The sequence below is a fragment of the Sus scrofa genome, chromosome 14 (genome assembly GCF_054392235.1).
Source record: "Sus scrofa isolate SSC_HxYL_T2T_F1_AM1 chromosome 14, Sscrofa_HxYL_maternal_Yorkshire_Landrace_v2.0, whole genome shotgun sequence".
In the NCBI taxonomy this organism is placed as follows: Eukaryota; Metazoa; Chordata; class Mammalia; order Artiodactyla; family Suidae; genus Sus; species Sus scrofa.
Genome location: NC_139396.1, coordinates 71513579 through 71524353, shown reverse-complemented (window position 1 = coordinate 71524353; position 10775 = coordinate 71513579). Strand labels below are relative to the sequence as shown.

Here is a 10775-nt window from a genome sequence, read left to right as displayed (position 1 = left end):
CTTCCTTGTGCCTCGCTCCCCAGGGACCATGCTGTCCCTTGGGCTTTCTCCTGTCCCAAGTAGTGGTCAGGGTACTGCAAGCCAGAGGCTCATGGGTCTGAGCCTGCACACAGTAGGTGGTCAGGTGGTCAAGTCAGGGAGGCTGGGATCCAACATGGGAACTCAGCCTACACCACAACCACAGCAACTCAGGATCCGAGCCAAGTCTGTGACCTATACAGCAGCAACACCAGATCCTTTAACCCACCAAGCAAGGACAGGAATTGAACCTGTGTCCTCATGGATACTAGTCGGGTTACCTCTAAGCCACAACAGGCACTCCCAAGAGTGCTGGCAATTTAGTGTTTGGGAATCAAGGGATACAGTGTTTAAAGCCATCAATCTGGGCAAGATCACCCAGTGCTTGACTGTAGAGGGAGGTCCAGGGCTTGGCTGGGGCACACAAACATGGTGGTCTGGCTGAAGAGACAGAAGGTATCATCAGGGCTTTGGACTTTCAGGCTTGATGGCTCCTGCCCCTGGGCCTCCCAGGAGAAGGGCCTGGAGGCAGTGGGAACTGTATGGGCAGTGAGCGGGTGGACAGAAAGTGTGGATGTCCCTTTTGAGCTGTCTGCCTTGGGGGGGCGGGGGGGGGTAGTTGAGGAGTGGATATGGGGCCTAGTGGGAGTTTTCCTTTATATTTACTTTTTTGTTACAATCGCAGAATGTGTAAAGTTCTCAAGCCAGGGATCAAATCCTGCCCTAGGTGCAAACTGCACCACAGCTGTGGCAACGTGGGATCCCTAACCCGCTGAGCTAGGTGGGCTTTTTTTTTTTCCTAAGGCCGCACCCGTGGCACATGGAGTTTCCCAGGCTAAGGGTGGAATTGAAGCTGTAGCCGCTGGCCTATGCCATAGCCACCGCAACGCAGGATCCGAGCCGCGTCTGAGACCTACACCACAGCTCACAACAAGGTGGTTAAGCGGATCATTAAGCCACTGAGCGAGGCCGGGGATCGAACCTGAGTCCTCTAGTCAAATTCGTTTCAGCTGAGCCACGACAGGAACTCCCAGGCGGGCTTTTTAAAGACCTGAGAAATCAGGTCAAACTAGGGTGGGTCTAAGCCCTGTGGGGCAGATAGGCAACGGTCCAGAGAAAGGCACCCGGGAAGATGGGCCTTCGGGGTAAGGTGGCTCTGCCTAGGGCTGGCCCAGAAGCCCCAGCACCCAAGCGCCCCCCGCCCCCCACCTCGGGCACGCGCGCTGGGCACCACGGTTCCCGGCATACCCAGCGCCAGCTTCCGGGGCGGGGCGGGGCGGGGCGGGGCGGGGGGGGGGCCAAGGGACCCGGAAGTTGTTACGAGGTCGACGGAGACGCTGGAGTCTGAGTTGTCTGCGATTGTTTTTCTTCGGAGACGCGGCTGTCTGAGTTGTCTGGGGTTGTTTTGCCACGTTCGCTCGTCCTGCCGGCGCCGCCGCTGCCACCGACGCCATGGGGAAGCGACAGCACCAGAAAGACAAGATGTAAGTAGCCCCCCTCCGGGAGCGGGCCCCGTTGGCCTCAGTCCCGCCTGTGGCCGTTCCTGCGTTGCGCCTTTTCCCCGAACCCCTCTCAGCTTCGCTTCCCCAGAAGCCTTCGGCCTACGCCGGCGGGGCGGCCCCGTAAGGCTCAGGGTTTCCCAGGGTCCCCGTTCCTTCAGCTCCGCCACTGCTGTCTTACCCCGCGCGCGGTTCACGCCCCCCAGCCTACCCGAGAGTTCCAGCATCTCCTATTAGAAACAGACCAGCCTTGCCCCACCAGCTGCCATCGAGTTTCTTTGATTTTCTTCATGGCAGGATGGGAAAGGCCTGTGTCTACCTGCTGTTTCTTGCTGTCCTTTTGAAACCACAACAGCCAGGCACTCGACCCCCCCGCGCTGCTCTTGTTGGGATCCAGTAACTTTTGCGTGGCTACATCTGGGAGTCAGTTTTCAGACCTCGTTTTGTTGGGCTTCTCAGCAGCGTGTGACACGGCCGAATAGCCCTTCTCTGGTGTCTGGGACACCATACACTCCTCAGGGGCTTCTCTTTCTCCGTCTCCTTTGTTGGATCCTCCTCCCCTCTCTCGGACCTCATAGTTCTGTACCGCCCCCCCCCCCCCTCCCAGTTTACTCTTCTCCGCGGTGGTCACACCAGTCTTGCAGTGATCAGCTGCTTGCCAGACACCTCCTTTTGGAGATCTGAGGGACATCTCCAATTCACTATGCCCCACGTGGAGCTCTGGATTGTTGCACCTGAGCCTGCTCTGCCCCCATCTTTCTTTCTTTTTTCTTTTCTTTTTTTAAATTACTCAATGAATTTATTACATTTATAGTTGTACAATGATCATGACAATCCGATTTTATAGGATTTCCATCCAACACCCCCAGCGCATCCCCCCACCCCCCAAACTGTCTCCTTTGGAAACCATAAGTTTTTCAAAGTTTGTGAGTCAATATCTGTTCTGCAAAGAAGTTCATTGTGTCCTTTTTTCAGATTCCACATATCTGATAGCATTTGATGTTGGTGTCTCATTGTCTGACTGACTTCACTTAACATGATGATTTCTAGGTCCATCCATGTTGCTAAAATTTTTCTTTCTTCTTTTTTTTTCTTTTTAGGGCTGCACTCGTAGCATATAGAAGTTCCCAGGCTAAGGGTTGACTCAGAGCTACAACTACAGGCCTACACCACAACCATAGCAATGAGGGATCTGAGCCCCGCCTGCTACCTACACCACAGCTCATGGCAATGCTGGATCTTTAACCCACTGAGAGACCAGGGATCGAACCCAAATCCTCATGGACACTAGTCAGATTCCTTTTCACTGTGCCACAAAGGGAACTCTGCCCCAATTTTTCCATCTCAGTGGTCATACCACTGCTCAGTTTGCTGGGGTCAGAAGGCTAGAAGTTTCTCTTAGCTCCCCCTGCCTCCTGTTGGCCAGTAAGTCCTGCTGGCTTTTCCAGGAACTGATCAGTTCCCCCTCATCCACCACTCCTCCCACAGGTGGAGTTTATGCCATGTCCTTCTTAGACCTTTGTAGTTCTCCTCTCATTGGTTTTCTGCTGCCTCTTGCTTGTCCCTCTGCACCCAGCAACCAGAGTGAATCTTGGAGGACATTCTCGATCTAGTCAGGGAATGACTGTTCAAAACCCTCCAGCAGGAGCTCCCGTTATGGCACAATGGAAACGAATCTGACTAGTATCCATGAGGATGTGAGTTTGATCCCTGGCCTTGCTCAGTGGGTTGGGGAATCGGGCATTGCCTTGAGCTGTGGTGTATGTTGCAGATTCGGCTTGAATCTGGCATTGGTGTGAGCTGTGGTATAGGTTGCAGACACTGCTCAGATTCTACATTGCTGTGGCATAGGCCAGCAGCTACAGCTCTGATTCACCTCCTAGCCTGGGAGCTTCCATATGCTGTGGATGGGTCCCTAAAAAGCAAAAATAAAAAAAAAAATCCTCCAGTAGCTCTCCACCTTACTTGAAGCAAATCTCGAATCCTCACGTGGCCTTTGGGGCCTCTTGTGATGCAACCATTACCCTCGGCCCTATCACCAGTGGCCATGAGCCCCTGTGTGTGCACTTCATCTTCACTTTACCCATCTTCACCTTACCCATTTTGGGGAACACTCCAGCTTTTCCTTTCTCAGCGTTTTTGTACTTGATTAGCCTGTTTAGTCCGTCTGCCTGGAAAGGTCTTCTCCTAGATTGTCACCTGGCCGGCTGCTTCTCATCATTAAGCCTTCTATTAAATTCAGTTCATTTCCTTCAGAGCAGGATGGTTTGTGTTTGCTTGCTGGTTTGTGTGTCCCTGTGTTCTTTTGTGTGTATATCACCATGTGCCTAATGCATGTAGGTGCTTAATAAGCATTTGAAGAATTAGTGAAATGGTTCAATTGTCAGTTCCTTACTTCCAGAGACTTTGTTTTCCTTATTAAGGGGATGGTAGTAAGATTCTCTCTTTTCAGGTACATCACCTGCGCAGAATATACTCACTTCTATGGTGGCAAGAAACCAGGTAAGGTTTGAAATCCTTCTGTGCCCCTTTGGTGTATGTGTGAGTGTAATTAAGGAATGATGCCTTCACGGTACAGTGAGCCTTAACAATTAACAAGAACATGGGAACTGTAGTAGATAAATGGGCTGAGGCATGGGCAGCTCACAAAAAAAGGGAACACACTAAACAGAGAAATGTTTAATGTCCGTGGTGATTTTTTTTTTTTTTTTTTTTTTTTCTTTTTAGGGCCGCACCTGCAGCATATGTAAGCTCACAGGCTAGGGGTGGAATCAGAGCTGTAGCTGCCAGCCTTTGCCACAGCCATAGCAATGCCAGATCCAGGCCGAGTCTGAAGCCTACATTACAGCTCACAGCAATGCCCAATCCCCAACCCACTGAGCAAGGCCAGGGATCGAACCTATGTCCTCATGAATACTAGTCAAGTTCATTACTACTGAGCCACAACGGGAACTCCTGATTTTAACATAGGGTAAAATAATATTTTTTCTATCAAGTTAATAAAGAATAAAAAGCATGGTAATACCTAAAGCTATCAAGGCTGCAATAAAAAGAACAGTGTTGGGAGTTCCCTGGTGGCCTAATGGGTTAAGGATCTGGCATTGTTACTGCTGTGGCATGGGTTAGATGCCTGGCCTGGAAACTTCTGCATGCTGCAGGCATGGCCAAAAAAAAAGAAAAAATGAGCACCCTCATGATCACTGGTGAGAGCAAAACTGGCACAGCCTGCCTCAAAAACAAAGTCAAAACCCACAGCAGGGGTGTTAGTTAGGGTTGTGGCAGAAATCCATCCAAAGTGACTTAAACAAGTGTATGCTTTTTCCTCTAAGCCTGCTCTTGATGTTTTGCTTCCATCTATAGAAAGGTATGAGCCCACAGCAATTGCTGCACTAGGTAATATACATCAACGTTTTGTTTCTTTTTCTTTTTAAAAAAAATTTAGCAGCTTTTATTATTTTTATTGATATGTAATTTACCTACAACATTGTATTACTTCTGGGTGCACAACATAGTGATCTGGTATTTCTGTTCATGGCAAAATGAAACCCAAAAACGAAGGCTAGTTACCATCTGTCACTATAGTTACTACGACATTATTAACTACATTCCTCACACCGTATTTTTCATCCCTGTGGCTTACATGTATTTTTTCTTAAAATGTGAGTTGTTGATAGGAATACGTTTGTCAGGTCTTTTTACAGACTGCATTTTCTGTCTTTCATTTTCATCTTAAACAGATATCCCACAAACAAATTTTCGCCGCTTACCTTTTGACCACTGCAGGTAAGAGTTTAGAGTTAAATGTTCCTGGCGATTGTTTTTTTGGTGCTCAGTTGTTTGGCAGTGAGTCTGATTCCTGGAGGTGCAGGTGTAGCTGTTGTCTGTGCCACCCCCACCCCCATCTTTACTGAACTGGGGAAAGGTGACCCAGCAGTGAAAACTGATGATTTTCTGCATTTTCTGTGTCTCTATTTACGTGCATTGTCTCTTAACTTTGCTCCTACTTTTCTGAGGTCGGTCAGCTCTGTTGTTAAGCATGTTTTACAAATAAGAGAGTCAGTGCCTAGAGGAGGAAAGTTTCTTGCCCAGTGTCCCATCCAGGAGGCAGTGCCACTGAGGCCGAGCCCCGCCTTTCATGCTTTACTTTTGGCCCAGAGTCCAGGTGGTAGCCTGGGCAGCAGTCATTGGACCAGGGGCCCCCTTCCCCTTCCCTTGAGTGCAAGTCACTGGGGGGATTGTCTCAGCCGTGGAGCCGCCTCTGTTAGACTCATGAACCTCAACACTGGGCTTGTGGAAGTGGGCAGGTCTGGTGGTCCCCTTCTTAGCCCAAGTTTGAGCCATGGTCATCTCTGTTCTGGACACATGTGTCTACACAGCATGCTCCCTGCCTTGCCCCCTCTACCTCCTACCACAGTTCTGCTTCCATAGGTTCAGGTGAGCCTTGAGAGCTGCATAGCTCCCCTGGGCATCCCAGCACCTAGTTGAGGCAGGTCACCTGGCTCCCTCAGGGGAGTGAGGGGCCGGGAGGGCTGGGGGATGCAGTGGTTGGACCTGCCGAGGGGAGCTAGGAGGCCCCACGTATGGTGAGTGAGGGCTTTTCCTGCTCACTGCCCCTGCTCAGGGTTCCTGAACAAGTGGGGCCTGGTAATTGGCTGGATTTCTCCCCATCGCTTCCAGTTTTGTCCTCAGCCTCCGGGGAGTAGGCGTCTGAATGGGTGTCCTGGAGATCTTTGGTTCCCAGTTTCTCTGGGAGGCCTCTACTCTGTGGCTCGCCCATTTTTCAACTAGCCTGGGTTCTGGGGTCTCCAGGCTTTTAGAACATGCCCTTAGGGCCCTGTTGGGAGGGAGATGCGCATAGGTTGTCTTGCTCTTGGGACCTTGTTTTGGGTCCTGTTCTGATCAGTCCACAGCAGCACCACTAGGTTAGTGTCGAAGGCTGGGTCTGAGAGGGAGGTGGTGAGGTCGCCCCACCAGGGCTCCCTGGGGCAGCATCTGGGGAAGTGACCTCAATGCTGCCAGGCTCTCCAGGTCCTGGAACTGACCTGTGCTGACCAGACTCATAGGTGACCGGGTACAAACAAGCCTGGTCAGTCGGGCCTCTTGATGACTGACAATGGAGACTCTACACCGCAAAAGAGGGTTATTGGCCCAAGGAAGCCCTCCAGATACAGTTCTCCACCTATGGGCCCTGCTCTTCCTACGCAGGCCCTCCACGTGGGCCTCTGCCTCCACCTTGTTGCATTAGGACTTAGGGCTCCCGGGTGTCAGGTTTAGCCTGAGTCACATGCCTACCCCTTGGAAATGTGGGGAGAATGGGGCACCCCTTCCCAGAGCCCCACCAGAGTCTCTTGGGATGGGAGAGACTCAGGCGGAGTAGAAAGATGTGGTCTTCTCTGTCTGCTTTGTGAGTTTAGGGGAGTGAATTCCAGTCCAGCCTCCCTGAAGCCACCTCCAGGGGCCTCATTGGGCTTGAACATGGTCACATGTATGATTTGACAAAGCAAAGGCTGTGCGGGGAACCAGGCAGCTGTCATCCCAAGGCGCCCTCACTGCCTCCTGGGACCCTTGCCTTGTACTCAATGGTCTGTGGCAGGAGCCTCTGAGGGCAGGGATTAGGGGTCCCCTCTGTGCCGGCCTTCACCCCAGGCTGGGCAGAGAAGCCCGGGAATTGTTGGGGAGCAGTAAATGAAGTGGGAAGGCGAGGGAGCAGCTGCCACTTTCCTGGGGTGACTCTGTCACTCTGTCCTTCCTCAGTCTCTCTCTGCAGCCCTTCGCCTACCCGGTCTGCACTCCTGAAGGCATCGTCTTTGACTTGCTGTAAGTTTTCCCTTGACATCTGCACTAATGAATGTGGTCACATGGTGAGGTTGTTGGCACTTGGAAGGGGATGTGGGGCCACCTGGGGGCATTCACAGCCCCAGGCAGTGCCAAGCCGAACGTGCTAAGGTCGCAGTAGCCTGGGAATCCCTGGCTGGGCCTTTTGTGGACCTGGGAGGGACTCTCAGGGCATCAGGCACGAGGCAGCAGTGCTGCTATGATCTCTACCCACAGTGGCACCGACCCTCCCCACAGTGGGGCCTGGGCATTCTGTGAGCCCTGCACCTGTTTCACAGTGTCAGCGAACCAAGTGTTTTTCACTTTATGAAAGCAGAGCCACTACTAAAGTGCACATTTTCCTAGTGTTGTATTTTGGGGTGTTTTGCTCAGTTTTATGTTCTGGCTTGAACCAGCTTCTGTAATTTTCTCATGGTTCAGACTCCTTTTAGAAAGTTTGGAAAATACTTTGAACTAAAAAGAAAACTTACCGTAACCACACTGTCCAGGATGAGCACTGTCAGTCCCTCACTCCTCCCTTTCTTGGGGTTTATTTGCAGTAACCTGGTTAAGGTTGTATGGTGAACATAGTTCTGGATCCGTTTTTCACTGAGTTATAATGAGAGCTTCCCCCCGCCCCCCCCATGTCATGCAGAATCCTCAGGAAGTATGAGTTTTGATGTTGGCTCAGTATCTTCTTGTACACATGCATCCATGTGTATGTTCGTCTTTTCCCGCTGGTTTGTGTTGTTTACACATGTCTGTACATGACCGCGGTGAAAACCTTGAATGTACTTTGAAGAGCATGTCACCAGAAATCTCCTGTGGCCGCTCTGATGGTGCAGAGCCCCTGCCCACTCTCCCCTGGACTGCAACCTTGTCGCCAGGCTGCCCCAGGCTGCCCCAGGCTGCCAGCTGACACGCTCTTTTCCCTTCCTTCCAGAAACATCGTTCCTTGGCTGAAGAAGTACGGGACCAACCCCAGCAACGGAGAGGTAGGCGGCTGTGCAGGAGCCTTCGCGGTGTGGTCGGTGGACTGTCCCCTCCTCCTTCACACCAAGCCTTTCTAGACTGTTTCTCACACAAGTACGTGTGCCTGCAGCCATCTCTCCTCGGCACTGATGCTGCCACGCACGTGACTGTCATCCCGCGGGGCTGGGATCAGCATGTCTGGCACTGCCTGCGCCTGGAGTGTCCATGTGTCCCTTCCTGTGGGCCCTATTGTTACAGACAGTGGTCAGTCCTCCTGGAACTGCTGGCCGCTGGGGGGCTGTGTTCTCAGTTTGGGAGCTCCTGGCAAATTCTCCCCCCAGAGAGGTCACGCTGTTCCAAACTCCTGATGGCAGCGTGTGAGACAAAATGCGTTTCCGCAGACCCTAGGCATCTCTGGGTACCAGCCGTCTCTGAGTGTTCCTCCTTAGAGGCAGCAGTGCTCTGCAATCTGCACCCCAGTGGTGAGGGCGGGTGAGCATGGTGTGTCATGCAGGCCTGTGTGAAAGAGTCCCGGGTTAAGGTCTGGCTTACCTCCTGTCCACATGCCCCGCTCACTATTGTCCTAAAGCCCTGGCTCCTGTGTCGTGCTCCTCCCCTCTGCTCTCCTGTCCCTTCACCTCGAGTTAGCCCTCCTTCCATTCACTCAGCAGGAAAGTGTTAGCCATGCTGTGTGGGGCCTGGCACTGCGAGCAGAGTAGGTGGGAGGCTGGATGCTGATCTGGGGAGGATGGGTGGGCCTAGGGACGTCTCTGGAGCAGCGCCATTGAGGCTGAGACCTGGGGATGAGGGGAGATGGTAGCAAATGGTCAGAGGCACATCAGGGGCCTTGCAGGCCCAGGAGGGAGCTTGGCTTTTTTCTGGGTGGGCCAGAAGCCAGGCAGGTCTTTAATCTGGAGTTTGCTGCAATCTGGCTTTTTGAAAGGCTCTCTCTGGCTGCTGTTTGGAGAACAGACTGCAGGAGGTTGAGGGTGGGGACCCTGGGCAAGAGGTGCCAGTGGACTTGAACCAGGGTGAAGGCTGAGGAGGTGGAGCCAAGGGCCTAGACCACTGGGACGTGCAGAGACATCAGGACAGTGGTGTCTAGGAGGATGGGTGGTCACTGTCTTGGCTAGTCCTGTGTCTGCAGGGATGGGCAGGAGGAGCTGGGAGATCCAGCCTGTGCCCAGCATCTCAGGCTAGTGATAGAAGGGAGATCCCTCAGGGTCGGAGCGAGGGTGGAGGGGAAGGAATGGTTCGGGGAGGAGCAGGGGGTGGGCTGGAGATGGGCTGAGGAGGGCAAGCAGGGAGAGTGGGACCTCTGCTGGACTGTGGAGGACAGATCAGCTCCCCCAGGGTGTCAGGGGAGGTCACCATGATGGAGTCTGGCCCACTCTGGGGATAGCAGGCAGTGTGGGGACCAGCATAGCCAGGACCCAGGCCCAGCGGTGGTTAGAGCCCTGTCTGCTGGGATGAAGCACACCCTGCATGGGTGGGTGAGGCCTGGTCCGCTCTGGGACAGATCCTGGAGGCTGTGTGGAGAGTGGAGGCCATCATTGTCATTGTCCTCCAGGAGGCCCACATGGACCCAGGTGCTGTGAGGCTGGGGGCACAGAGTGTGAGCAGTGTCCTGGCAGCTGGCTCCGGATGTGTGAGCTGCGGCCGGTTCAGTCTTGTTACCTGTTCCTGCAGGTCAGCATGTGCCAAGTCGCCACTGCAAGGGGCTTGTTTTCCGGGTCCACTGCCTCCCCAGCATCAGGCCATGTCTGCCCCCCCGGAGCAGCTGTGTCGAGGCTGGGGTTCCTCTGCTGGGGGCCCTGCCCTGCCCCATGTCCTGGTGGTTCCTTTTCTGCACCTGTCCCCAAGTCCCCAGTTGCCTCCTATTACTGTGTGCTCCATGGGTGCTTGTGGGTTCCAGACACTTGGCCCAGTGTGGCTGCTGACTCGTCCATGGTTTGGGCTCCCCTCTCAAGAACTGGCCCTTGCCTTCGCTCCAGGCGTCCTGTTGGGGGAGTCCCCCTGGTGCCCCTGGCCTTGGAGGCGGGGCTTGGTCAGCCGTGTGGCCTCAGCAGAGCCCCTGCCGCACCTCTGAGTAGGGTCCCCATGGCATCAGCCACGGGAGGAGTGTACTGGGGGCCTCCCTGGGTCATGTGTGCCTGGAGGAGGGGGGCTGGCCATGGGAGCAGCCTGGGCGGCCCTGCCTCTGTCCTGGCAGAGGCGTGCCTGCACGGGGCATGGGGCAGTTGACCAAGGAAGGCGGCGGCAGAGGAGCAGGTGTGGAGAGGACAACCGGTGGCCGCAGGGGCTGCTTCCTGAGTCCAGTGTTCCCAGGGGTGCTGTGCCTCCCTGCCCGAGGTCTCCTGCAGCCCCTCACTTCCTTGGGCCAAACCTCCACTTCAGGGGCTCCTCTGGCTGCCCAGACCCAGCTTTATTGTCCAGCTTCCCATAGAAGATTAAGTCACAGGCACAGTACAG

The 10775-nt window shown here is 53.8% G+C and overlaps 1 protein-coding gene across 14 annotated transcripts in view; it reads left to right on the top strand.

Moving 5' to 3' along the window:
* Nucleotides 1–1327: 1327 nt before the first annotated feature.
* The window catches only part of PPIL2 (peptidylprolyl isomerase like 2), a 24467-nt gene continuing 15019 nt past the window's right edge, over nucleotides 1328–10775 (top strand). For 11 of the 14 annotated variants that reach the window (XR_014826086.1, XR_014826087.1, XR_014826085.1 and 8 more), the window contains exons 1-5: nucleotides 1328–1502; nucleotides 3970–4019; nucleotides 5255–5300; nucleotides 7272–7334; nucleotides 8275–8326. Coding sequence is in view for 6 of the 14 variants with exons in the window: in XM_005670916.4 (XP_005670973.1) it covers nucleotides 1471–1502; nucleotides 3970–4019; nucleotides 5255–5300; nucleotides 7272–7334; nucleotides 8275–8326 (243 nt within the window). In the remaining 8 variants the exon portion in view is untranslated. The remainder of the gene's footprint in view (nucleotides 1503–3969; nucleotides 4020–5254; nucleotides 5301–7271; nucleotides 7335–8274; nucleotides 8327–10775) is intronic. The other 3 variants (XM_084994053.1, XM_021072281.2, XM_003132990.5) reach the window with 1 other exon arrangement.